We start from the raw sequence: 24624 nt of genomic DNA, 5'->3' as shown, positions 1-24624 counted from the left end.
TAGAGGGCAAGGGAAGCCTGGCTGGGTGGGCCTCAACTACACAGGGAAAAATATGTTAGAACAATAGTGCCCTCTGCTGGTCCCCAGTGGATGACACATGAAGAGGAAGAGGACAAAGTAGTTGTAGATCATGTTATAAATATTATTTAAAAAACAAAAACAGAACACATACATCGGGTCCCAGGGGTAGAGGAAGCAATGGTGGAGCCCCAGGGCCAGGTCAGGCAAGAGCAGGCACTGATGCTAAAGGGTGAGGACCCTGCCCTCTGCCACCCAGGCTGTGTCCACCAGCCTGTCTCTTTCCCGGAAATCCCTTCTCACACTGTATCTACTGGCATCACCCACCCCATGTGATATAGACTGCCCATCTCTGGTCTGGGGCTAAGGGCAAGGACTGTACTAGTTTCTGAGAACTAGGGGACCCTTGAACACCAAGAGCAACCTTGAGAGGTGCTAACAGTAGTGTGTTGGGATGGGTTACTTTAGGGAAAGTGGACACAGACCAGACATACGAAGAAGTCTGAGGCAGATGGTGAGGATGGCCCTGGAGCCACTGCCTCACGAAGTCCCAAGGCAGGAAGTAGTTCGTGGGGTCATTGGTGGTCATCCAGCTGCTGTAGGAGTGTCCGCCTTCGTCTTTCCAGCTCCCCCTCACTCAGCTCGCTTTCCGATGTGTCCCAGCCTGTCTGTTGAGCAAAGGTGTGGCTTACCTGAGCCCCCTGGACAGTGTGTCACAGGCTGGGGCAAAAGCCAGGTCCTTCCATTCACCTTCTCCTTTTTGATTCCAAAGCCTGGAGAGCGGTTAGGGAGCTCTGCCTGCCGGAGTTCCCTGTCTTTGTCCTGTTCTTGTTCTCTGTCTTCACTCTCCTTGCCAGCTTTTTCTTCAGGGTCCGTCTCACTCTCAGGACTGTTCTGTAAGAGTTCAGAGCCCATCTGAGCAACTGAGCAGCACAACTGAAAGGCAGCATAAAATGGACTCGAGGATCTGAGTTCTCTACTCACCGACTTGTGTCTTCTCTTCTTAGTTTTCTTTTTTGGTTTCTTGGCTTTCCGAAGACCATGATCTATAGAGTTTAAAAAAATAAAATAGCCGGGCATTAGTGGCGAACACCTTTAATCCCAGCACTGGAGAGGCAGAGGCAGGCGGATCTCTGTGAGTTTGAGGCCAGCCTGGTCTACAGAGAGAGTGCCAGGATAGGCTCCAAAGCTACACAGAGAAACCCTTTCTCAAAAAACCAAAAAAAATTAAATAAAAATAAACTAAATAAATAAAAAATCTCAGTGTTAAGTCCCATTGTGGGAGAGAAAGGGCTTGTCCTCTTCCCTGTTGTACATTCTGAGTAGATGCTGGCTCCTGCTCTGAGGAAGGCTGAATTTGGCTTCCCTCCATCCAGCTTGGGCAGGGATGGGAAATCTTGCTCCCTAGCTAGGCGCTCCCATCCTTGTCACCCCTCAAGGGGTCTGGCATCTAATGTGCCTCTACTTAGTTAGGACCACAGAACTCCAGTTCCCAGGCTACTACAAACTGCTTACCCGACCCAAGGAGAAGGTGGGAGGATGGGGAGCCTGGTCCTCCAAGGGCAGCACCCCCACTTTCAACTGAATCAAGTGAGGATGAGGGCTCAGAGCCAGACTCTGAGGGGTTCCGCCTCCTCCGCTTGGGGGGCCGGAGGGATGGTGGGGGCAGTTCCTCTTCATCTGACTCAGAGCCCTGGACAGACAAGAGACACAGGTCAGTCCAGAGTTCTGTCCTCCAGGAGCCCTCACTTGGGGACAGGGTCCAGAATCAAGAAAGGAAAACAGTCCAGCCTCACCCACATCCCTCTACCTGCTGACTCACTGAGGGTGAGTGAGACCGCTTGCGATGGTGTTTCTTGCCTTTTCTGCCATGCTTTCGGCCTTTGGTGTGGAGGTGCTGGCATTCAGTCTGCTAAAGGCAGAGGAAGAGGTAAGGACCTGTCTCAGCAGGGGCTTTCTGCCTTTTCTAGGATCCACTCAGTTCCCCTTCCTTGGCTGGCCAGGAACATACCTCCAGCACCTGCAGGAACTCTCGGAAGAGCCGGATCCGCTCCGACTCCAGGGTGATCTGCTCAAAGGCTGAGTCGCACACAAAGCGCTCACGGACCTTGAACGGGGAGAGCACTGCTGATCAGACCAGGCCCTGCCTGGCCCAGCTTGGACACGCCACGAGCACTGGGCAGGGCTGGGGCAGAGGAAGGAAGGGAACTGGAGCTGGCCCAGGGCTTGTGCTGTGACTGGGGTGGGCCCTCAGTGGTGGAGAAGCTCCGCTGCCCTCAGGCTTGAGGGTGACTGGGGCCAGGCTGTGCTCCTGACCTCTTCCCAGGCAGTGCCCAGCTCCAGAGCAGGCACGGCCTGCCTCAGCATGCTTCGAAAGGCAGCTTCTCTGCGCCGCATCCTTCGTGCCTCCTCCTTTTCTCGCTCCCTCTCCCGTGCCTCCGCTTTCTCCAGCAGCTGAGGACCAAGGGAAACAGAACTGGGTCAGGTATACCTTAAGAGGTACGAAGGTGGGGTCTGGACTCCTGCCATCATTCCCCAAACCCAAGATAATCGGCAGGGTAGTGAGAAGAAACAAGACACTGGGATAAGTGAGAGAACCGCCCAGCCCTGCCCAGCCCCTCACACTATTGAAGGTCAGCTTGATGTTGCCTGCGTCCAGCGCAGCAGCCCTCTTGTCAAAGCTTATGACGTGGGCGAAGTCCTCGAAGGCTGTGTTCACCTCCACACAGAAGCCCCGGTCCTGTGGGCACAGCAGTGCGTGAAGGCCAGGGGCACCACAGGCCCAAGACCCAAGGCCAATAGGCAAAGGATCAGGCTGTAAGGCAGTCAAGCCTCTGCCCTCACCTAGGACACACCTTAGAAACCATGCTAAGTCTTCATTTCACACCCCCTCCCCTTCCGACCTGTGTGGGTTCATATGGAGCCAAGGAAGTCAGGAAGTTTCTTCACAGTCTTGATTGATGACTGAGTTTTTCACAATTACATCTTTGTTCCTCTGGCCACAGCTGGGCCTTCCTGCTGCTAATTGGAAGCTGCCATGCATTCTTAACATCTGGCCTATCCCTTCTGCTTCTTGTACTGAGTGCTTGACACATTTCTCCTTTAATCCTCCCTGTTCTGTTAGGTGCGTCTCATTTTATGCAGACAAGAAAAATGAAAGCACTTGCTCTATTATATCCCAGGTCTAACCCCCAAATCTGTGCTTTTAAGCACTACACCCACCCTGACTGCACAGTTCCTGGAAGAGATGTTGGCCATCGAGTGGAGAACTCTAGCAATTCTAAAAACATGCCCATTGTCTTAAGTATATGGCCAAGCTCTATATTTTTCATCAAAAAGCCTCCATGTCTCAATGAAGTTGAGATGAAGGAGAGTGACCTCACTTGGCCAAGCTGATATGAGGTAAATGGAATTCTGTGTCACAGGCCAGCTTTCCTGTCCTTCCACACGGCCAGCTTCCTCCGGTCTTCCCTCTTGCTGATGCCAGGAGTATACTTGCTTTCCCCAAGAGTCCTTTCTCAGTCAAGGCTCCAGCCCTTCCAAACACATCCTTCTTTCTGTGTGAGTGAGGCTTGGTCTACTCCCTTTGAGACTGTGGGTCTCGCTGAAACTGAAGCTCTCCATTTTGGCTAAACTATCAAGTTAAGATCATGTCTCAGCCCTGCTTCAGTGTTGGGGTTGCAAACATACCCAGACTTTATATGGGTGTTGAGGATTCAAACTCCAGTCTTTATGCTCCCTAGCACAGTTCCTCCTTATGGAAGGCTTGACTACACCCTCTTTACTGTCCTCCCAAGGAACACACAGCTCCCTGTACTTAGAATAGCCCTCCATCCTGCTTTTAGCTTCTCAAGCTAGCTGTTTCTTTTCCTCACTTTCAATTCCTTGGACACAGAACAGGGGAAAGGAATAGACATTTATCAAGAGCCCATTATAAGCAAGACACTTGACAAATGTCTTTTTAAAATGTTACTTAATTCTTACCATGTGGTATGTAGATTATCCCCAATCTATAGAGGATGAAACTGAGGCTCAAAAGCACTAGATAAACTTGTGAAGGTTTCAGGCCAATAAATAGCCAAAAGTTACTTTACTGTGAAATGCATGCAGTACTCTCCTCTCCAGGACTCTTGTATCTTGACCTTTTTTGTCACTTCCCTTGTGTGGACACATGTCCCTGAGAAATGCCCTTACACTATTTTTATTATTAGTTTTTGGTTTTTGAGACAGGGTTTCACTGTGCATCCCTGACTGTCCTGGAACTCACTCTGTAGACCAGGCTGGCCTCAAACTCACAGAGATTCACCTGCCTTTGCCTGCCAAGGGCTGGGATTAAAGGCGTGAGCCACCACTGCCTGGCCTTTTTTTTTTTTTTTTTTTAAACTTATCTGATCTACATTTTCCCAGCAATTTCACCCTTCATCTGTTGACTTTCAGACCCTAACCCATACCAGCCTGGCTATTTTAATGTACCACTCCCAATCGTTAATCTTCCAGCCCAGATCACCAGTCTCCTATCGGTTCCAAGTTCAGGGCCCTACACTGGTCCCAGGAGACGAAAGGCGCCCCTATAGTCCATGGCCACAGGACCTCCAAAGATCACCTGGCTGCCTAACCTGGGAGACCAAATGAAGGAGTAGAAAGTGGAACTTCCCAGAATGACTGCTTTCTCAGGCAGCGTAGACAGGAGCCCAGCAGGCCTTTCTTCCAGTTACTTTGGCTAAATGTTAACTATCTAGTAAAATTTAGCCATCTTAAGATAGGTATTTGGGCTGGAGAGATAGCTCAGCCATTAAGAACACTGGCTGCTCTTCCAGAGGTCCTGAGTTCAATTCCCAGCAACCACATGGTGGTTCATGACCATCTGTAATGAGATTTGGTGCCCTCTTGGCATATATGCATAAATAATTTTTAAAAATCTTAAAAAATAGGTATTTATAATTTACAAGATCAGCCTGTAAAAGATATTTTACTCTTTTTTTTTTTTTTTTTTTTTTTTTTTTTTTTGCTTTTGAGACAAGGTTTCTCTGTGAAGCTCTCTCTGGCTGTCCAAGAACTCACTTCTTTGTAGAACAGGCTGGCCTCAAACTTACAGAGATCCACCCTGCAGCCAATCCTTTCTGCTCAACTCTCAGTCCTCAATGCTTAACAACAGTGCTGCCATTTATCGCCTGCCCTGAACCTTTCCATCCTTCCCTTAACTTCACAAAATAATCGGCAATTCTACCTTAGTGGTTCTAGCCCATTGAGTTAAGTTTTTGATTTTTTTTTTCTGAAAAGAAAACGTGATTTTTAAATATCCCCATCTTATCTATTTATAAATGTCAAAGTTCTTGGCCAGACTTGAGAGCACTTTTAAACAAGTCCTTGGCAATTTCTAAATTGTTCTTAGTGACCTTGATAACCCTTTGATCAAGACTGAGGTCAGAGGAGCATATAAATAAGTCACCTTTAACTTTCACATTTTTAAAACATTTATTCTGTATGAATATATGTGGGCACCCATATACCATGGCATATGTGAAAATGATTCTCTTCTACCAATTGGGATTTCTGAGATCCACCCTCTACACACTAAGGCATCTCACCAGCCCAACTTTTTTTGTTTTTTTTTATTCCCAAGACCGGGTTTCTCTCTGTGTGTAGCCCTGGCTGTCCTGGAACTCACTCTAGAACAAGCTTGCCTCAAATTCAGAGATTACCTATCCGCCTTCCAAGTGCTGGAATTAAAAGCATCCGCCACCACATCCAGCCCAACTTTCACTTTTTTAACAAATATTTTTTAATAAAAATCTTCTATAGCACCTCAATGCACAAGAGGTAAGAGCTTTTCTGCTAAGATACACCTCCAAACTGGGCCTTAGCACATGTTTATGTGAGAAAACCTATGGCATCTTGTCTCTTCATCTGCCACCTCAACTCTGAATAGCTGCCTGACTAGCGAGTGAGCCTTCCCACTCCCCCAACAGTCTCTGGCATTGTCATGTGGTTCTCCAACTTTCGCATCACAGAGCACTGATAACAGCAGAGTACTGTGATCCAGTCCAGGGACAAGGTGAGCTAAAACATGTAGCTCAAGTACCTGTCATCACTTCTAAGATCTTGAGACTTGAGGGGCTGAACTCCTGCCTCTTCTCTACCACTTCCCCTAACAATACAAACTGACTGGGAAGTACTTCACACCACCATCCGAGCTATCACTTACAATATAAAATCTAAGCCTCTTTGTTAGCATCCAAAGCCTTTTGCAAAGATCTAGTGGGCATGTAGTTCCAGAGAAATAGAAAAGCCCAGGACAACATGATGCATCTCACTTAAGAGTAATTTTGAAACAAACTCTTGGGGATTTTTTTCAGGTCTTTAGAGATAGGATCTGTTGTGTAGCCCAGGCTGACCTGCAACTCACCATCCTCCTCCCTTGACTTCCAAGCACTGGAGTTAAAGGGGTGAGCCATTACACTGGTTTATTAAGTCCATATTAAACAGATGACTGTATTACAATGCAACATCCATTGTAAGGTGATCTACCTAACAGTACCCCATGTCCCTCTCAACCTAGACACCAAGTTGCTATCTTCAGTAATTGGGTGTCCCTTGGTGGAACACTCACCATTTTTGAGACAAGGAAACTAATGCTTAGAAAAGGTGATACAACACATAAGGGCTTATCTGGACTTTTACCCCAAGTTCTGCTGCTAGTCACTGTATTGGATTGCATCTTCAAATACATAGTATTGATTAGAATATTAGAATAGAATTTACTTTTAGAATGTATGAATTATTATTAGAATACTAGAAGAATTACATATTAGAATACTATTTACTCCCATAAAGAAATACATTTCCCTTCAGTTGCTTACTCACATTTGTAACTTTGACAGACCCAGACAATTATTTCTCCAGTAAAGAAAACGACAGGGCACATGGGCTAGATGTGCAGCTGACACTTGCCTGAGCTTAAGAAGGCAGTAAAGAGTAGTGAGGAAAAGAACACCTCATCCTCTTCCTCTTTCTAAGAGGGCAGAGGCATCTCAGCCAGTGTCCATGGCATGCCTTGAAGAACGAGCCCAGTGTTGACAGATCATCCAAACTGGCAAGAGACACTGAAGATCCAGATTTTTATGTGAAGCCAGGCATAGTGGTGCACACCTATAATTCAATTCCAGCATGTGGGAAGTGAAAGGGGATTGGGAATTCAAGGCCAGCCTGGGATACGTAAGACCTTGTCTCAAAAACCAAAACAAGACATATTTTTGTGAAATCTCCTGATTTCAAAACATTAGCAATAAATTCCAAATTCTTCAAAACACCCTACAGGCTGGAAGGAGCATAGCTGTGGGGGTATGCGTTTACAATTAGCTGTGCTTGCTTCTCAGGCCTATGCCTTTGCTCCTGTAGCACCCCTATGCTTACAATATTCCACCTCTTCCACCCACTCATTCCTGAAGGTGGATTACTGTCAAATCTTCTGATTCCTGTCTCTGTAGTAACAGTTGCCCCTGGCTAACAGTTCTCATGTTTGTTTTAGATCATGAGCATCTAAGAGGAGAAAATGACTTTTTTGCTTTTTTTATTTTTCTGACACCAGGTTTCAACCTAGCTAGTACTCATTTTATTTCTCAGACTGGCTTTGAACTAGTGGCAGTCCTCCTGCCTCAGCTTCCCAGGTGCTGGGGATACTAGTATGCATGGCTACATCTAGCTGGAAAAATGTGTCTATTTGTATCCTCAGTGCAAGCTGTCCTGTTCTTGAAAAGCATGACTCAGGGTATTCTGGTCTAGAGAGTGGCTTACACCCAGTCTGTGTCCCTCACCTTAAGAATGTCCTTTATGATCTTCTTCTCATCATGGAACCTTGCCTTCAATTCCTCCACATAGAACTTGAATAAGTCCAGAGGAGTAGAGCCTGCAGAAAGGGAGAGATGGGGGCCTGGCGGGCGGCAGCTTCCCAAGGCCCAGGGTGGGGTCAAGGACAGGCCCAGGGAGTGGGGTGCAGAGAGGCTGGCAGGTAGGAAGCCAGACCAGACAAGGGGAAGCCTGGCTGCCTTACCCGGCTGGCCCAGCATGTTGGCAAAGCGGACATCAGTGCTGACTGCTGGGTACAGCTCCATCCAGGTGGACATGGAATGCAGCTGCCCTGTCTCATGCAACTCGTCCAGGAAGGTCTGAACAAGGAAAGGCCAGTGATAGGAGAATGAGAGAGGGAGAGAAGCATGGCCAGGGACTAGGGAGGAAGGAAGGGAATGGCAGAGTTGGACAAGCAGAACAGTTTAGGCAAAGGAGGCAGAGATGAGGAGACACAGGGAAAGGTACTACAAAAGGAGGAAAACATGAATATACAAACAGAATAAGCCATTCTGGAGGCAATAAAGCAGAAACCTGCAGGCAGCACAATTTTCTGACTTGGCTTCAATTTCCTATGACCAGCTTATTAGTCAACCTACTAAAACTGCTCCCAAGCTGAGGACAAATGTTCTGTCTGGCTCCCACCCAAAGGGAAAGACACTTGGTCTTGGTCTAGCTGGCACCCATGTCTGAGGGTGGTACAAACAGCTTGTCTCCCTGAAGGGGCACTACTGCAGAGTGCCTGAGGGACATGCAGGGGGACTAGTCAACAGACAACCTTATTGAGAGGAGGCACTACAGAGAGGCTGTGGTCTCTAGCAGAGCTGAGCCAAGCTCTGATCCCAAGAACAGGAAGATACCTGAAAAGCCTCCCGGTTCTTCCGCTGCTGGCGCCGTTCCCGAAGCCGGGCCCGTTCCCGCTCCTCCTCCTCCTCTCTCTCTAAAGCTCGGATGTGCTCCTCAAAGCAGATCAGTGCATCTTCTTTGTCCATGTCTACATGCAGGGAAGAAGTCTGCAGGCACTGCACCAGCGGGACAGCCCCTCAAATGGGGACAGACCCCATTTCTCAAGAGTGCTTCCCTGTGGGTGCTAGGGGCTCTCAAGGGGGTGGAGAAAAGTGAAGCAGGGCTATATGACAGCAGTCACTAGTGGTAGGGGAAGAGTATTAATTGCACTGGAAAAAAACAGCAAGTACTAAGTGATGAATTCAGCTTTTAGAAACTACCATATAAACCTAGTTATCTTAGAATCTAAGGCATCACATCTTAGGCAACTGGAAGTCATTTAGGCTTTGATACAGCTTCAGAAGGTGAATTATTATTCTGTCAGTAACCACAAGCCAACAATTCCTTACCACAGTTAAGGCTCACAACACTAAGATAGTTTAAAACCATCTCTACATGAGCTACAGATAACATCACCATCATCTGTAAGGATTTTATATTTCTATCCAAGACACACAATGTTCAGGTAAACAGTGGACTCCAGGGCTGGGGGTAGAACTCTGTAGTAAAGCATGTGCCTAACTGAGGACCTAGGTTCAATTCTCAGCACTACAAAATATAAAAGTTTAAAAAAAAAAGATAGAGGTTGTTCTAAAATATATGTAAGGGCTAAGGTACCAGTCCTGCCAAAATGTATGTAAGGGTCAGGGCACCATCCCTGACATCACACAGAGACACAACAGCAAACCAGAGGGTGACCTGAAACATCTGGACTCCAGAGTGCAAGAGAGGCAGTAACTGCCTCTAGGCTAGGGTTTCCAGAATAGGTAGGGGCAGGCTCTAAGGTCTCAGATGAGTGAGGAAGGGACAGACATCCAGGCTTACTCTGCAGCTGCTGGTCCTGAGCAAAGCTGGGGTTGTCCATGAGGTACTGCTGGGCCTGCGACCATGTGGTTTGCAAGTTGACACTGCTCATCCCATCCAGGATGCTCTTCAGGGCCTGGATATTTCGACGCCGAAGCTGCTTGGCTTGTTCCTAGAAAGCCACAGGGTGAAAATGAAACAGAGCTGGCAAAGGTAGAAAGCTAGAAAAACCCTAGGAGGACCAGACTTTTGTGTCCCAGGAAAGGGGAGGAATTCCAAGTCACAGACCAGTATCCTCCTTGCCCTCCCCGACCCAGTGCAGAAATAGGGAAGGTAAAAGTTCCACACCAGCTTCCAATTCACAAGGGACACTGGCTGAGTAGAGAAATGAATAGCCATGATGCACAGGAAATTGAGGGCTAGGAGAATCTAGTCAGTGACAATGGCCATTACCTTCTCCTTCTTAGCCAGGAAGAAGAGGACATCATCATAAACCTCTTTTCGATCCCTCTCAGGGACAACAGCCCAAACCTCCAGGTCCCCAAAGGTCTGTTCTGCCCGCCTGTGGAGCACACGGGCTGTGAGTGGGTAGAAAACAGAACCCTGCCTGCATCTGTGTGTTCTCAGGATTCCTGAGCCCCAGACCAGCCTAATACAGTTCTCTGACCGGTAACGGGTGGTGGAGGTCATGCGTTCATGCTGCTCTAGGAAATGCTGCAGGGTCTGTTTGGCCTCCTTGGCCCTCAGCCGGGCCTCTTCTTTCTCCTCCTTCTCCCGCTGTGCCTTGTAAGCATTAAATGCCTGCTTCTTCTCACTCAATTTGGGCAAGGCACTGTGTGGATAAGGTGAGGACAAGGAAGGACACAGCTTCAATTAATCTACACAGCCCATGAAGCAGGGTCTCAAGACATGGGGGAAAAGTCTCCACAACACCATGTTGGGGACCCATGCATGGGCTTAGCATACAGGTGTCCAGAATATGGGTAAGGATGAGTAGTGAGGGGAAGAAATACTGAGCCCTTTTGCTTAGATGTTCTCAAGCCTCAGACACTTGTCTTGTTAGGGCCCCTATTCCCTACAGTTCAGTTCAAGCCAATGATCATTTATTAAGCATCTCATGGCTGTACCTTTCCCTCTTCTGGAGCCACTCTAGCTTTTCCTTCTCTTGCACCCCACCCCAGCCACTTGGACCTGAATATTGAGTTGAACATCTCAGGGAGTTCCTGGCCCAGTTGCCTTCATGAACAAGGACTATCCCCTCCTGCTCAAGCCTACCTGTAACGCGGGTCAGTGACTACCATCTTCATGGCCTGTTCCCACGAAGCATTGGAAGGGACAGCCTGGAACAGAGGCATAGGTCTTAAGAGTCTGCACACCTCTACACACCCCAAGCCCTCCATGGGAGCCTATGCCAAGTACCTTGTCCCTCAGCAGCTCTTTGAAGGCCTGTTTTGCCTTCTCCCGGTTGCTCCAACTGAGGCCAGATCTCTCTGGTTCTGGCCTAGCTTCCTCCTCTTCCTGTGGTAGCCGATGCTGTCCAGTAGAACTGAAGAGGAGAAGAGACTCAGCCAAGGGCCCACAATCCTTATAGTTTTCAGTGCCCTTCACTCTCAGCAATTTACTGTCCTTTTCTTGCTCCCCAGGGAGCCCTTCAGAGGTCATGCTCAGCTCTTCACATGTCCCTCCCAAGGCTCTGAAGAAAACGAGGCTGCAATGAACAAGGGTGGCTCTCACCTGCTGGGGCCCTCCTCCCGCTGCAGGAACCCCTGCTCCAGGGGCTGGGCAGCCTCCAACACATCACAATCTTCACTTCGACCTGGCTCAGGTTCCAGGAGGGCCATAGGCACTGGGATGGGACCAGGAGGTATAGGTGGAGGGTCAGGCTGTGGTTGAGGTGGCTGTGGTTGTGGCTGTAGTGTCTGTAGCTGCTGGGTCTGCTGTTTTCTGTAGGCAAGCCAAAAGGGTGATGGTGTACCAAAGCGAGGACAGGAAAGCAGGGTGGGCCAATTGCTTTAGCTTGGGAAGACTGGGTCTAAAGCAGCTGACCCCATAAAAGACTAAGACTCCTCCTTCCATAGAGGAAGGATAATGGTGAATCCACTCCCTCCCCAAAGTGCTCCAAGGAAGGAAGGTTACATGGTCAAGTTACTTACCCTGCAGACTCTTGTTTGACTAGGGCTGCAAGGAGAAGAGATAACAGTCATAGAGTAGCAAAGGACTCCCAAGTAGCCTTGCCCAGTCTTCCCCTTCTACCTCCAGGACCCCTCACCCTCCAGGTCATCCAGATCCTTGGGCCGGGTCCAACGGGACTCTTGACTCTGGTTGTTGTAGTAGTACGGCTTCCCTGTGTCTGATTTGTACTCTTTCCAGGGACACTGGGACAGCAGCAGCTGTAAAAGGATGGGTCAGAAGTCATCAACAGCTGGGCAGCCCTCCAGCCTGTCCAGGGAGCTAAGGGGACCCAGTGAATAGAGGACACAGCAGTCTTTAGTGCCACCTGGCCTTGCCTGAATGGGGCAAAATGGACTTCCTAAGACCCTAGGGAGGCAATTCCAAGGAGCATAGAGGTGGTCAGGGATCTTGGGGTCAGAGGAACTACAATGAGTATGGTTAGAGACTTAAGAAAGGCCAAGGACTTGGAAGAGTCGGAGAAAATGAAAGAGCCAGAAAGCCCCAGTTAGGACCTCTGCCTTGGACTTGAGCACGCTGGGCTTCTCCCACACGGACTGTTTGTCATCAGCGTTGTAGTAGTAGATGCGCCCATCAGGGGCCACATGCTCACTCCATAAGGCCCTCTGGGGGAGGAGTACAAGATCATCATCAGGCTCCCTTCCCAAAACCTCTCCTCACCCTGATAACTTAACCATCCGCCTCCCACTTTCTACTCAAGAGACCTAAGCTAGAAGCACTCACCGGAGGGCCTGTCCCAGCCACAGCAGCTAGAAAAGAAGCCAAAGGAAACCTACTAAGGCCTTGCTCCAAACCCCCATCTTCTCCCCACTTACTCCTCCCTTATTCCATCCCATAAATATCCCCCTGATCCCCATCAACATCCCAAAATCCCTGACATCCCAACAGGCATGATCCAGCGTGGGCTCCAGTCCATGGTCCCCTCTCCCCTGTGCCCCCCAACCTCCGAGCCTGGGGGGAGCAGGCCCCCAGAAGACTCACAGCTGGCGGTGTCCGCACCCGGAGCCGTCTGCCGAAGAAAGAGGAGGGGGAAGGGTTGGGGCCAAGCCCAGTGGCCCCCACGACCCAGGCCATGGGAGATGGAGAAGCAGGCCAGGCCAGGATCTGTGTGTCCTGTTCCCAGGGATCTCTGCCCTCTAATAGTCCTGTCCCCTCCACCCCGCCAGGGCTGTGACTCTCAGGTCCCACGGGGAGTCACACAGTAGCTGCTTTCTTCGTCTTCCACAAGTAACAGTATTCTGTTGAGTCAACTCCTGAGATCCATCTCTTCACAGTAGATGCCAAACTTCTACACCCCACTTAAGACTCCACTACACTGAGCCACAGCACAAGAAAGTGCACTGCCTCTTTTAGAGGCAAAGAGGACGTGATATGAAGAAACCTTCTTAGCATGTCTAGAATGCAGGAGTATCTGAATGAGTGATTCCTTAAGGGTGTGGCATGAGAAGTAACGAGAGATCATGAGGCCTTTGGTGATGAGTGGGAAACTAAAACTGCTGAGTGTGTGGCTGGTGAGGATTTGGATGTGAGGAATATTGCCAGGGACCAGAGGAGACACGATAGGAGGGAAAGAACAGAGTCCACATCCATGCACTCCAAGTCAGACCCACAGAGTGCAAGATCGAGCCTGCTTCCTGCTCACCCCCAGCGCTTACCGCTGCAGTGACAGGCACCGCTGGCATCAGCATCCCTGGCATCATTGGAGGTACCATTCCTGGTATCTACAGATATGAAGACCAGCAGCCAATATTAGAGTATGTAAGGGCTAGGCAGACCAGTCTGAGTTTGGTTCCCTGAGAGATCCCCTTGGAGGCTCTAACCCTCACCTGGGGCACACTCTCAAGCAATCTTCAGGTTCTGGACACTCACCATGCCTGAGAGCTCTTTTAATCATTCAGCAGATAAAGATAGGAGTCTGGCCCAAAGCTTCCTTTCCTCCCCAATTTCTAAAGCTCAGATGCTTGCTCCCTTCTCTTTCCCAGCAAAAGACCCCATGGGAAGAATGATTACCTGTGTGAGTGGTGGTGGTGCCCCCATTGGTGGAAGCATTGGGGGCAGTATGCCAGGTGGCATGGGGGGAATGGCTGGTGGTCTCTGACTCATAGGGGGCAGCCCCATTGGAGGAAAAGGAGGTGGGATCCCTGGAGGGGGCATCTGGAAATGAGGAAAGAAAAAGCCATTAGACAGAGGACACGGTCTTATTCTAGCAAAGACCACCTATCCCAGGCACTTCCCAGCCCTCATCCTGGTCCACAGCTGATTCCAAGGCTTTCATTTGAGAAGTAAAAAGCGTAAAACTGTCTCCTTCACTACAGAGGAAGACAGGTCACTGAGGAGCTCCTAGTCGTAATGGCAAGCACACAGCTTCCTAAGTGGGGGAGGGAGAGGAAAAGGGCAAGGGAACAGTACCAGACTGGGGAGGTTGTACTCCCCCCCACCCCACCCCCGAGACCTTCAGATGAAGGGAGAAGGCAGGGATCCCAGTCTCCTACCTCCTGACCCTTTCTAACTCACAACCGCCAATGCTATTCCAGCCTGAACTCAGAGGCTTTTGTAAAGAGCACAGGTAAGGAATAGTGAAAGAGAAAGAAGCCTCCCCAGCCTTCAGTCTACTGGAGATCTCTCCCTTCCATTTCTCCGATCTCCAGCCCCCTTGTATCCCAAGGACAAAACAAAAAGGGAGAACTGTCACTTTATGGACTAGAGCTTTAACAGCAGCTCTCCCCACCCCAGTGCTCAACACCACCCATCTTCCAAATACCAAAAGGGTGTGTTACAGGTCCTTGCTGGCAACACAGCAGTGGCAGGGTGGGGGCTGAGGGTGCAGGCTGGAAAAGCCAAGCCCAGGGAAACACATAAAACTTACGAAGGGTGGTGGCATCATGGGGTGCCCCGGTGGGAAGGGGGCAGGCGCTGCTGGGGGCCGGGGACCAGAATCGGGAACCGACTGTTGAGGGAGAGAAAAGTCATAGGACCCAGGATGGGCACAGAGATGGACTTGTAGAAGGGAAGCAGAGGGATAGGATGAATGAAAGAGAAACACAAGTTCAGGAGGGAGTTTCCAAGCCCCATTTCCTACCCATCCCGAGCCTGAGCCCTGCAGAGCTCTGCTCTCTAGTGCTAGCTCAGAAAGCCAGCTGACGGAGCCCTTCATGTCATCTTTATTTTGGGAGTTCCCATTTTGCCAAAGCCACAGCAGAGGCACAGCAGAGGCACAGAAGGCTCTACTACAGGCATCTGGCTCTTCTCATAACATCATCCCATCTTAAGCCCTTGTTCAATTTATTGAGTTAAAGATTCACTCCAAAGCTGTTGGTCATTAGCCAGGCGTTGGTGGCACATGCCTCTAATCCCAGCACTCAGGAGGCAGAGGCAGGTGGGTCTCTGTGAGTTTGAGACCAGCCTGGTCTAGTTCCAGGACAGCCTCCAAAGCCACAAAGAAACCCTGTCTCGAAAAAAAACAAAAAAACAAACAAACAAAAAAAAAGCTGTTGGTCCTTTACACCAAGCTTCCTTCTAGCCAGACTCATTCACTCATCCACCTGCTTCCACTTTTACTCCCAAACACCACCTGGACCATCCTCCCCCACCTCCGATGGTTACCCTCCTTTACAAACTCTGAACATGGTCACAGGCTTACACAGTTCAAGTATTCCTGCCTTCCCTCAACAGCTGACAACATGGCACTATTTAAAACAGCTTTCTCCAACTTCTTTTCCATCTGACCCCCTTCCTTAGTTTCCTCACGTACACAATTTTATTATGTCTGCCTGAGCATGCTTTGTCCTACTAGTGGGTGATGCCATTCCACAGAAGCAGGGACCATATGAGTTGCTGAAAACTAGATTCCTGGTACCTGCCACAGGGTCTGGCACATAATAGGTACATAACAAGTACTGAATGGATTTAAAACAAATGAAGCAAATTTCTATATAGAAATCTCCAATTCTAAAGTGTCATTCTCTCTCTCTCTCTCTCTATCTATCTATCTATCTATCTATCTATCTATATATATATCTCAAATCTTCATTTTTTTTTTTAGGGTTTGTTTATTTATCATGTATACAGTGCATGCCAGAAGAGGGCACCAGATCCCATTACAGATGGTTGTGAGCCACCATGTGGTTGCTGGGAATTGAATTCAGGACCTCTGGAAGAATAGTCAGTGCTCTTAACCCCTGAGCCATCTTTCCAGCCCTGGCCAAATCTTCGTTTTTTTGGTTTTTTTTTTTGTTTTTTTTTTTAAGAAGTTTTTTGTTTTTGTTTTGTTTTGTTTTTTTTTTTGTCTTTTTTTAAGATTTATTTATTTATTATGCAGTGTTCTGCCTGCATGTATGCCTGCAGGCCAGAGGAGGGCACCAGATCTCATTATATATGATTGTGAGCCACCATGTGGTTGTTAGGAATTGAACTCAGGACCTCTCTGGAAGAACAGCCAGTGCTCTTAACCTCTGAGCCATCTCTCCAGCCCCCAAGTCTTCATTTTTATAAACACAGACAAGAATAAGCTTAAATATCCATCAGTAAAGAGTCATCACACAAACATAAAATGGAACACTACACAGTCATAAATAAGAATGAGGAAATTCTGGGGCTGGAGAGATGGCTCAGCAGTTAAAAGCACTGGCTGTTCTTCCAGAGGACCCAGGTTTAATTCCCAGCATCCCCATAGTGGCTCACATCCATCTGTAATCCCAGTTCCATAAAATCTGACATCCTCAGGCACACATATGGAATATGTTATAAATGTAGGCAAAACACTCATACATGTAAACTGAAAACAAATAAATATTTGTGATTAAAAAAAGAATGAGGTTTCATTACTAAGATATGGAACAACGTCAAAATCTTAAGGTAAGTTGGGGGAGGCAAGATGCTGTGAAGCCTTATCACATATATAAATATCAATGATAAGAACAACAAAAGGGGCTGGAGAGATGGCTCAGCAGTTAAGAGCACTGACTGTTCTTCCAGAGGTCCTGAGTTCAATTCCCAGCAACCACATGGTGGCTCACAACCACCCTGAATGAGATCTAGTGCCCTCTGCTGGCATGCAGGCACAAGACTGTAAACATAATAAATAAATAAAATCTTTAAAAACAAAACAAACAAACAAAAAAAGAACAACAAAAGACAGACGGGAAAGAGGCTTTTCACAGTATGCCTTGTGACACAATATTGTGTCTTATAAATATGCTACTATATGTGTTCAAGAATAATTGGCACAGCCGGACGTTGGTGGTGCATGCCTTTAATCCCAGCACTCGGGAGCCAGAGGCAGGCAGGCAGAGAACTCTATGTGAGTTCGAGACTAGCCTGGTCTACAAGAGCTAGTTCCAGGACGGCCTCCAAAGCCACAGAGAAACCCTGTCTCAAAAAACCAAACAACAAAAAGAATAATTGGCGGTAGGGGCAGCTGGAGACACTGTTCAGGAGTTAAGAACCTTGCCTGCTCTTCCAGAGGACCTGGGTTCAGTTCCCAGCACCCACATAATGGTTCATTGCTATGTATAACTGCAGTTCCAGGGGATATGACACAGTCTTATGGCTTCCATGAGCACCAGGCACAACACACACGCAGGCAAACACTTAAATACACAAAATAAATCTTTTTTTTTTTAAAGCATTTTGGGGGCCAGAGAGATGGCTCAGTAGATAAGAGCACTTGCTGCATGAGTACCTGAGTTTGGATGCCAGAACACACACATGCATGCACACTTTGCATGGTTGTAACCTGTGCGGTGGAGTTCTGAGACAGGACAATCATTAGAACTTGCTGGCTGCTAGCCTAACTCAGTGAGAAGCCCTGTCTCTAGCAAATAAGGCAAGGAGGGATGGATAAAATGCCTGTCATCTTCCTCTGGCCTCAGTGCACAGACAGACACATTTTTTTGTTTTGTTTTGTTGTTTGTTTCTGAGACAGGGTCTCACTATGTAGCCCTTGCTACCCTGGAACTCACTCTGTAGACCAGACTAGCTTAGAATTCAAGAGATTCTCCTACCTCTGCTCTGGGTGCTGGGAATAGAGGTGTACCCACACCCAGCTCACACTTTTTAAAAGGTAGAGATAGAGCTAAAAGGCTGTGCTTCTTCCTAGCTGGAAGCTGAGGAGCAGCATGCGAGTTCTGAGGAGAGGTGGTATCCTGGAGGAACAGGAGTCACCTCACAACTGTTTCTCAGTTACCCCTATCCTGAGGCGGCCTGGACAGTTAAAAATGCTTTCTAGCTGGGTGTTGGTGGCTCACACCATTAACCCCAGCACTTGGGAGGCAGACGCAGGTGGATCTCTGTGAATTTGAGGCCAGCCTGGTTTACAGAGCAAGTTCCAGGACAACCTCCAAAGCAATACAGAGAAACCCTGTCTCAAACAAAAACAAAACAAAACAAAACAAAAAATGCTTTCTAACCTTTATCTCTAGAAAGTATGTCTTTTACCTTGTCTTGAGTAGTATGTGCCAAGCTACTGCAATTGACCCCTATTCTCTATCTCCAACTAAGGGCACTCTTCCTGTGCTCTGGATATTATATCTATATGGAATGTCAGAAACCACTTGCCATGGAAGAAACCAAATGTTTTGTTCTACTCTTCCATCCTGAGCTGCTTTAACCTACCAAGTAATCAACACTGAGTCTCATCAGACCCAGCACCATGTTATCCAGTCCTGTCTAAGACAGAGACCTGGAAGTTACTCTATAATGTCCTTGATAATACAACCTGAGTTCTCTTAGTTTTTTTTTTTTTTTCTCTCCATCTAAGTATTTCTTTCCATTTTTTTTTCCCAACACACTTTTCCCATCTGATCTACTATTTGACCTCCCAAACAGTTTTCCTCATATCCACTTCTATCTGTATCCACAACACACTCTTCCAAATGTACCTGCTTAGAATTCTACAGCCATTTCCTACTGTTCTGAGAATGACCACCAAAGCCCAACTAGTCAGGTCTGTGAGGCTGCCTATCACCTTGGCAGCCTCTTCCATACCCATCTTCTGTGCTTCAGCCATTCTCAGGCTTTCTCCCACCTCAGGCATCCAGCTGTACACAGAGCACCTCTCCTATGTTCTATACATACTTCACAGCCAAAACATTTCCCATGAAAGCCTTTGCCAACCACTGTACTAGCCCAATTCTAAATGTACTGTCTCATGTAGCACTAAGACATACACTCTATTAAACATGGATACTCACATGTTAGATTTAATGAACTATAACATTTAGTGCAACTCCACTAAAATGAAAACTCTTAAGTGCAGGGGTAAACTCAGCATAGTGGCTCAACACTGTCATCCTAGCACTTGGAGATATAGAGAGGAGGATCTGGAGTTTGAGGCCAGTGTGGACTATGTGGTGAGTACCAGGCCACCCTGGGCTGCTGAGACTCTGCCTCAAAAAATTCTTAATAAATGATTTGGTGAGATGGCTTAAGTGGATTAAGGCACTTGCCTTCCAGCCTGAGGACCTGGATCTGGTCCCTGGGACCCACATGGTGGTAACAGACAACTGACTTCCACAACTTTTCTTCTGACCTCCACACATATAATGTAGTACACGTGCATTCATCCAAAATGAGCAATAGAAATTATAGAAAAAAAGTGAAGGTGGGGCAGTCGTAGGCTGGAATGGATACTTGTTTCTTGACTTGACTGGTCTTGGTAAGTTCCACCAAACTTGAGGGCCACTGGTAAGGCCTACTATCAAGAAAACACAATTTAGAGCTGGAGGAAACCATGAAAATCACCCCAAATACATCCCTCAATCTTTTTGAGATAGGGTATCATTTTATAACAAGTGTAACCTGGAACTCACAGTATATTCCAATCTAACTCTAGCTTTCAAATTTCAGCAAAACACTTTATAATAAGGGTGGCCTAAGCTGGGCATTGGTGGTGCACGCCTTTAATCCCAGCACTCGGGAGGCAGAGGCAGGCAGATCTCTGTGAGTTCGAGGCCAGCCTGGTCTCCAGAGTGAGTGCCAGGACAGCCTCCAAAGCTACACAGAGAAACCCTGTCTCGAAAAACAAAAACAAACAAACAAACAAACAAACAAAAGGGTGGCCTGGAACTCACTGTGTATTAAATTATAACTCTAGCCTTCAAATTTGCAGCAAAACAATCCTCTTACCTTAGGATTATAGATATGTGCCAACATTTGTTTTTATAGCCTAGACTGGTCTTAACCTCCTGATCCTCTTGCCTCCACCTCCATCATAGGAGTGCCACTATACACACCAATACTCCTCTCTTGTCATGGGAGAAAGGTAAGACAGTAATAGCTAAAGTCCCTCAGCTAGTTTCAGATGATCCCCGACTAAATTTTATTTGCCTCCCTTAGAAGCATAATGCCTGCCAGAGAAAGCAGATATTTTTCATACAAACCTTCCTTGCATGTGATTAAATCAGCAAGACTCCAACCTCATCTTAAGAATGTACAGAAAGCCTGGCAGTGGTGGCACACACCTTTAATTCCAACACTCAGGAGGTAGAGGCAGGTGGATCTCTGTGAGTTCGAGACCAGCCTGGCCTGCAAGAGCTAGTTCCAGGACAGGCTCCAAAGATACACAGAGAAACCCTGTCTTGAAAAACAAAACAACAAAAAATGTACAGTAGTGCCTATTGCGCACCTCATAAAATTATTTAACTTACAATCAGGTGCTCGTGGTACATGCCTTTAATTTGGGAGGCAAAGGCCGGCGGAACTCTGTGAGTTCAAGGCTAGCTGGATCTACACATCAAGTTCCAGGACAGCCAGAGCTACATCTAAAGGCCCTCTCTCAAAATAAAAACTAAATTAGTAAGTTGGGCATAATGGCATTTGCCTTTAATCCCAGCACTTGGTAGGTAGGTAGAGCTCTGAGTTTGAGGCCAGTCTGGTCTATAGAGGAAGTTCCAGAACAGCAAGGGCTACACAAAGAAACCATCTCCAAAAACAATTTTTTTTTCTTCATCTACCATCCAAAGCCTTTCAATACAGCCAATCCCACACTCTGGCTCATCCTGAGTCCAGGGCTTCCCAGTTTCTTTCTGAGTAAGAATTGTTAGATGACCCTCTTGTTTCATTGAAGATAGCTGTGTTACTTTTGCTCACCCCACACATACACTCTATGTCCTTTCAGGTAGAGTGCATCACTTTACAGAGTGGCATGCACCACTGTGAATGTTTACTGGGCTTCTGAGATTACGCACCTCTCCACTCCAGTGCAGAGTTCCCTACATTTTGGAAGTGAGCTTTCTTTTTCTTTTTCCAGTTCACAAAATATGAAAACATGTGGGAGCACATGAACACATAAAAGCTGATGTTGAGAATCATCCTTGATCCATCTTCTACCTCATTCACTGAGGAAAGCAGACACTCTCAATCAAACTCAGAGCTCACTGATATAGCCTCACTAGCTGTCCTGCTCTGGCAATTCAGTCTCTGCCCTCAAAGGACAGAACTGCAGAGAGGTGGGCATTTTTCTAAGTTCTGGGTATCTGAACTCCAGTCCTTGTGCCAGCACAAGCATTTCCCAAGCCACCTCCCCAGGCTGAGCTTTCTCTTTTTATACCTCCCCTGATTCTTTTTTTTTTTTTTTTTTTGAGACAGGGTTTCTCTGTGTAGCTTTGGAGCCTATCCTGGCACTCGCTCTGGAGACCAGGCTGGCCTCGAACTCACAGAGATCCGCCTGCCTCTGCCTCTGCCTCCCAAGTGCTGGGATTAAAGGTGTGCACCAACACCTGGCCCTCCCCTGATTATCTAAACAGGGACTCCACCTGAAATGCTTCCATGAAACCTGGTCTTATCCCTAACCTTGGTGGGGTTTTGCATACAACCTAAAACACTGTCTGCTTATTTGTTTGCATAAAATCTAGGTACAGTCTGTGATAGAAACATGTACAATAGTGGAGACGCTTTGTCTTCAGAAAAGGGAGCTGGTAAGAAAAAAGTTAAATACAGAAGGCTAACTGTATATAACCACCTTCACACTGGAATGGAGACTTCTGACCAGAATTCAAACACTGGCCTGTTTCACTCAGTTTCCCAGGGAAGACAGAGCAATGGGACGAATGTAAATGATTATGGAACTTTCTGACCCATCCCTTCTGCAAGTTTCCCGTCTTGTCCTTTCTTTCCTAAAAAACCTTCTCCTCTCACTGACTGCAATACCAGTCAATTCTGGGTTGCTTACGTTTCTGAGTGAACTGTGAGGTGAACAGTGCAAGAGGACAGAAGGAAGGAAGCTGAAAGAGGAGGGAACCTGTTGGGCTTCTCTGGAACAGAACACACACTTAGGACTGGGGAGTGATAAGGAAGTTGAGACACTTGACCATCTGGTCATCATATATTCATAGAGACCAATGGAAGCCTCCTGATACACGATGCAATCAAGTCCCAGCCTTCAAATCTAAGGGCACCTTAGAAATGAGCATCCAGAAGAACAGAGAGAAAACAAGACAATAATAAAGAAACAGAGGAAAGAGAACAGAAGCAACAGCTAACAAGTAACGGTTAGTGGGTGCTTATCATGAATCAGAATCACAACAAACATTCTTTAATCCTCACACTATCTTAGAAATTATCCCCTGAGGTTCTGACAGATTACTTATTTGACTATGAAGTTAAGTGGTAGAGGCAGGTTTGAAATCCAAGCAATCTGACCACATAAAGCTGCTTCCCAGAAGGAAGGATGGCCGGTGCCATAGATGGCATCTCAGCCTCATCTTCATTCTTTTCTTTTCATCCCAATCCTCACGCAAGGCTGAGATTGACTGTCAGACAAAGTGATCCTAGGTTGGCCTGGTCTGACTCACTCTCACTCACTGTTATAAATGAAGACTAGGAGGTATACTTCTCAGGAAGAGGTACCCATCATCAAAAAGAAACAACAGGGCTGGGAATGTAGCTCAGCAGTGAAGCACCTGCCCAGCATTAACAAGGCCCTGATTTCAATGCAAAGAACAGCTGAGGCACCAGTTAATCACCCTGTAGTCTCCATTGACTTGCTGAGCCCAAACAGGTCCAGCCTCCCCGCTCCCCCAAGCCCCTTCCTAGCCAGGGGATCTTTCTAGAATACAACTTCTTGTTGCTTCTGATACCTGTCACCTCTTCACCCTCCTGAAGAACAGAATGTTATCTTACTTCTGGATCTCACCTTTTGGAGCCAGGGTTCAACCTTCTCTATTTACACAGTTCTCCCATTCCCCCAACAGGATTCCCAAGATCCAGGCCCACCAGGGCACGGCCATGCAAGCTGTAAATCTCCTCCTCCCCGAAAATCCCGGGTACTTTTCCCCAGCCGAGGGTTTCCTCTCCAACTTCATGCTTCCCGCATCCTAGAACCCATTGGCCTTAAATCTCCTCCTCAAAACCCGCCCCCTTTTGGAACTGATGGAGATTCATTTTCGCCCATTTTCCTTTTTAAGTCAATGGGAAATCCGAGGCCCAAAGAAAGGTAGTGACTTGCCCAAGGTCACACAGAGTTATTAGTTTCTTGAAGGCTGAGCCAAGGGGCTGGGACCAAGGGGCCTCTGCTCGTCCATTTCTTGGACTGCTCCAGCTCTGAGGTGAAAACCAGGAGCCTCTCTTTCCTCAGAAGCCCCCTCCTCACCTCAGAAGACAAGGTTTTGTGAACGAGTGGAGAAAGAAAGGAGTTCCCTATGATCCTAAGGGGGCACCCAGGGCTTCGATACCCAAGCCTGGGTCTGGGGGAGGGGCACGGGGCACGTCAAATAGCCCAGGAGAGGTTAACTGTGGTTTCCATCTCCCGCCCTCTTCTTCCCCGACCTTTCTCCACAGACCCACCCTTCACTTCATCTCTCCTCACACCGCGAGCCTCCGCTCTGCGTCCCCTCAGCCCCCGGCCGCACGCCCCCCGCCATGCTCCATAATGGCCTCCCCGCCCCTTCTACCCAAATCCCCGCCCCCACCCCCCTACTGGGCTGTTTTTCCTCGCCCCTCGGTCCCCTCGCCCTCCCTCAGGGTCCCGGGTACCCCGGCGGCCCCCCCGCCTCCCCGGCCCGAGCCCGGGCCGCAGGGGGCGCTGTGGGACAGCCCCGGGCCTCTCCACCCCCGCGCGGGGACGTTACCATGCCAGAGCCTCAGAGCAGCTGGGCCGGCTCGGCCCACTCGCCAGTAAAAACAACTCTGATTGGCCGGGCCTCAGTCGGGAGGGCGGGGCCAGTGGGGGGTCGCACCCCTTCGTGGCCGGGGCTCCGGTTGCTTTCGCCGAGGAGCGGAGCCCCCAACCGGCCCGGTGTGCCCGGCCCGGCTCCGCCCCCGGCACGGAGAGCCAGGCCCCGCCCCCGCGCGCACGCAAGGCCCTGGGCCTGCCCCCGGGGGCGGGGCGCGCCAGCTCCCGCCTCTGATTGGCCGCGCGCCCACTGCGCAGAGCTGCGCGGAGCTCAACCCTGCCGCCCTCGCCTCCGAGGCCTCCGTAAGATTCCGGACGAGACCGAGTCGTCCTTTCCGCCCGCTGTAAGGCGCCGTTGTGCTCCGCAGCGCGGTTTGGTTTTTCTTGTGCATTTTCTGTACTTTTTATGTCATTAGTTTAAGAACTATTAACACCTGTCCCTGGAACCATGCGTATTGGGCGCGGCCGACACATCCCCTGGACCGTACACACGCTCGGCCCTGAGGTTACTTTTGCAGTCTGGCTCCGTAACATTGATAATGTGAAATAAATGTGAAATGAAAATTCACTTATGCAGACAAGGAAACGCAAAGTTACTTAATGGGTATGCTGAATGTGCATTGTGTTTTGCCATGAGTATCGAATGCCCTGGA

The 24624-nt window shown here is 48.3% G+C and overlaps 1 protein-coding gene across 6 annotated transcripts; it reads right to left on the bottom strand.

Annotated features, from left to right (window-relative positions):
* Nucleotides 1-117: 117 nt before the first annotated feature.
* On the bottom strand, nt 118-24126 carry Prpf40b (pre-mRNA processing factor 40 homolog B). 6 transcript variants are annotated; one of them, XM_027396537.2, is made up of 26 exons: nt 23928-24126; nt 14729-14809; nt 13873-14016; nt 13518-13583; nt 12844-12871; nt 12586-12611; nt 12357-12467; nt 11942-12062; nt 11826-11850; nt 11407-11616; nt 11092-11218; nt 10948-11012; nt 10340-10504; nt 10126-10234; nt 9694-9844; nt 8724-8857; nt 8069-8183; nt 7833-7924; nt 2642-2758; nt 2335-2472; nt 2030-2125; nt 1829-1930; nt 1534-1711; nt 1003-1064; nt 769-912; nt 118-686 (listed from the first exon to the last, which is right to left on the bottom strand). In XM_027396537.2, the coding sequence occupies exons 1-26, from the start codon at nt 23928-23930 to the stop codon at nt 594-596; spliced, it is 2703 nt and encodes a 900-aa protein (XP_027252338.1). In that variant the 5' UTR covers nt 23931-24126; the 3' UTR covers nt 118-593. The 6 variants fall into 6 exon arrangements, with proteins under 6 accessions (XP_027252338.1, XP_035296756.1, XP_027252340.1 ...); XM_035440865.1 differs by having other exon boundaries at nt 118-682; XM_027396539.2 differs by having other exon boundaries at nt 1841-1930.
* Nucleotides 24127-24624: the final 498 nt, after the last annotated feature.

The sequence above is a fragment of the Cricetulus griseus genome, chromosome 2, assembly GCF_003668045.3.
Source record: "Cricetulus griseus strain 17A/GY chromosome 2, alternate assembly CriGri-PICRH-1.0, whole genome shotgun sequence".
Classification (NCBI taxonomy): Eukaryota; Metazoa; Chordata; class Mammalia; order Rodentia; family Cricetidae; genus Cricetulus; species Cricetulus griseus.
This window is presented reverse-complemented; position numbering and strand designations above follow the sequence as displayed.

Excerpts from the sequence above, each read along its gene's own strand:
- Prpf40b (XM_027396537.2), bottom strand. Across the intron at positions 11,219-11,406 it reads CGGGAGGAGGGCCCCAGCAG|TTCTACTGGACAGCATCGGC; the intron begins GTGAGAGCCACC and ends TCTCCTCTTCAG. Across the intron at positions 1,712-1,828 it reads CACCCTCAGTGAGTCAGCAG|GGCTCTGAGTCAGATGAAGA; the intron begins GTAGAGGGATGT and ends TTGTCTGTCCAG.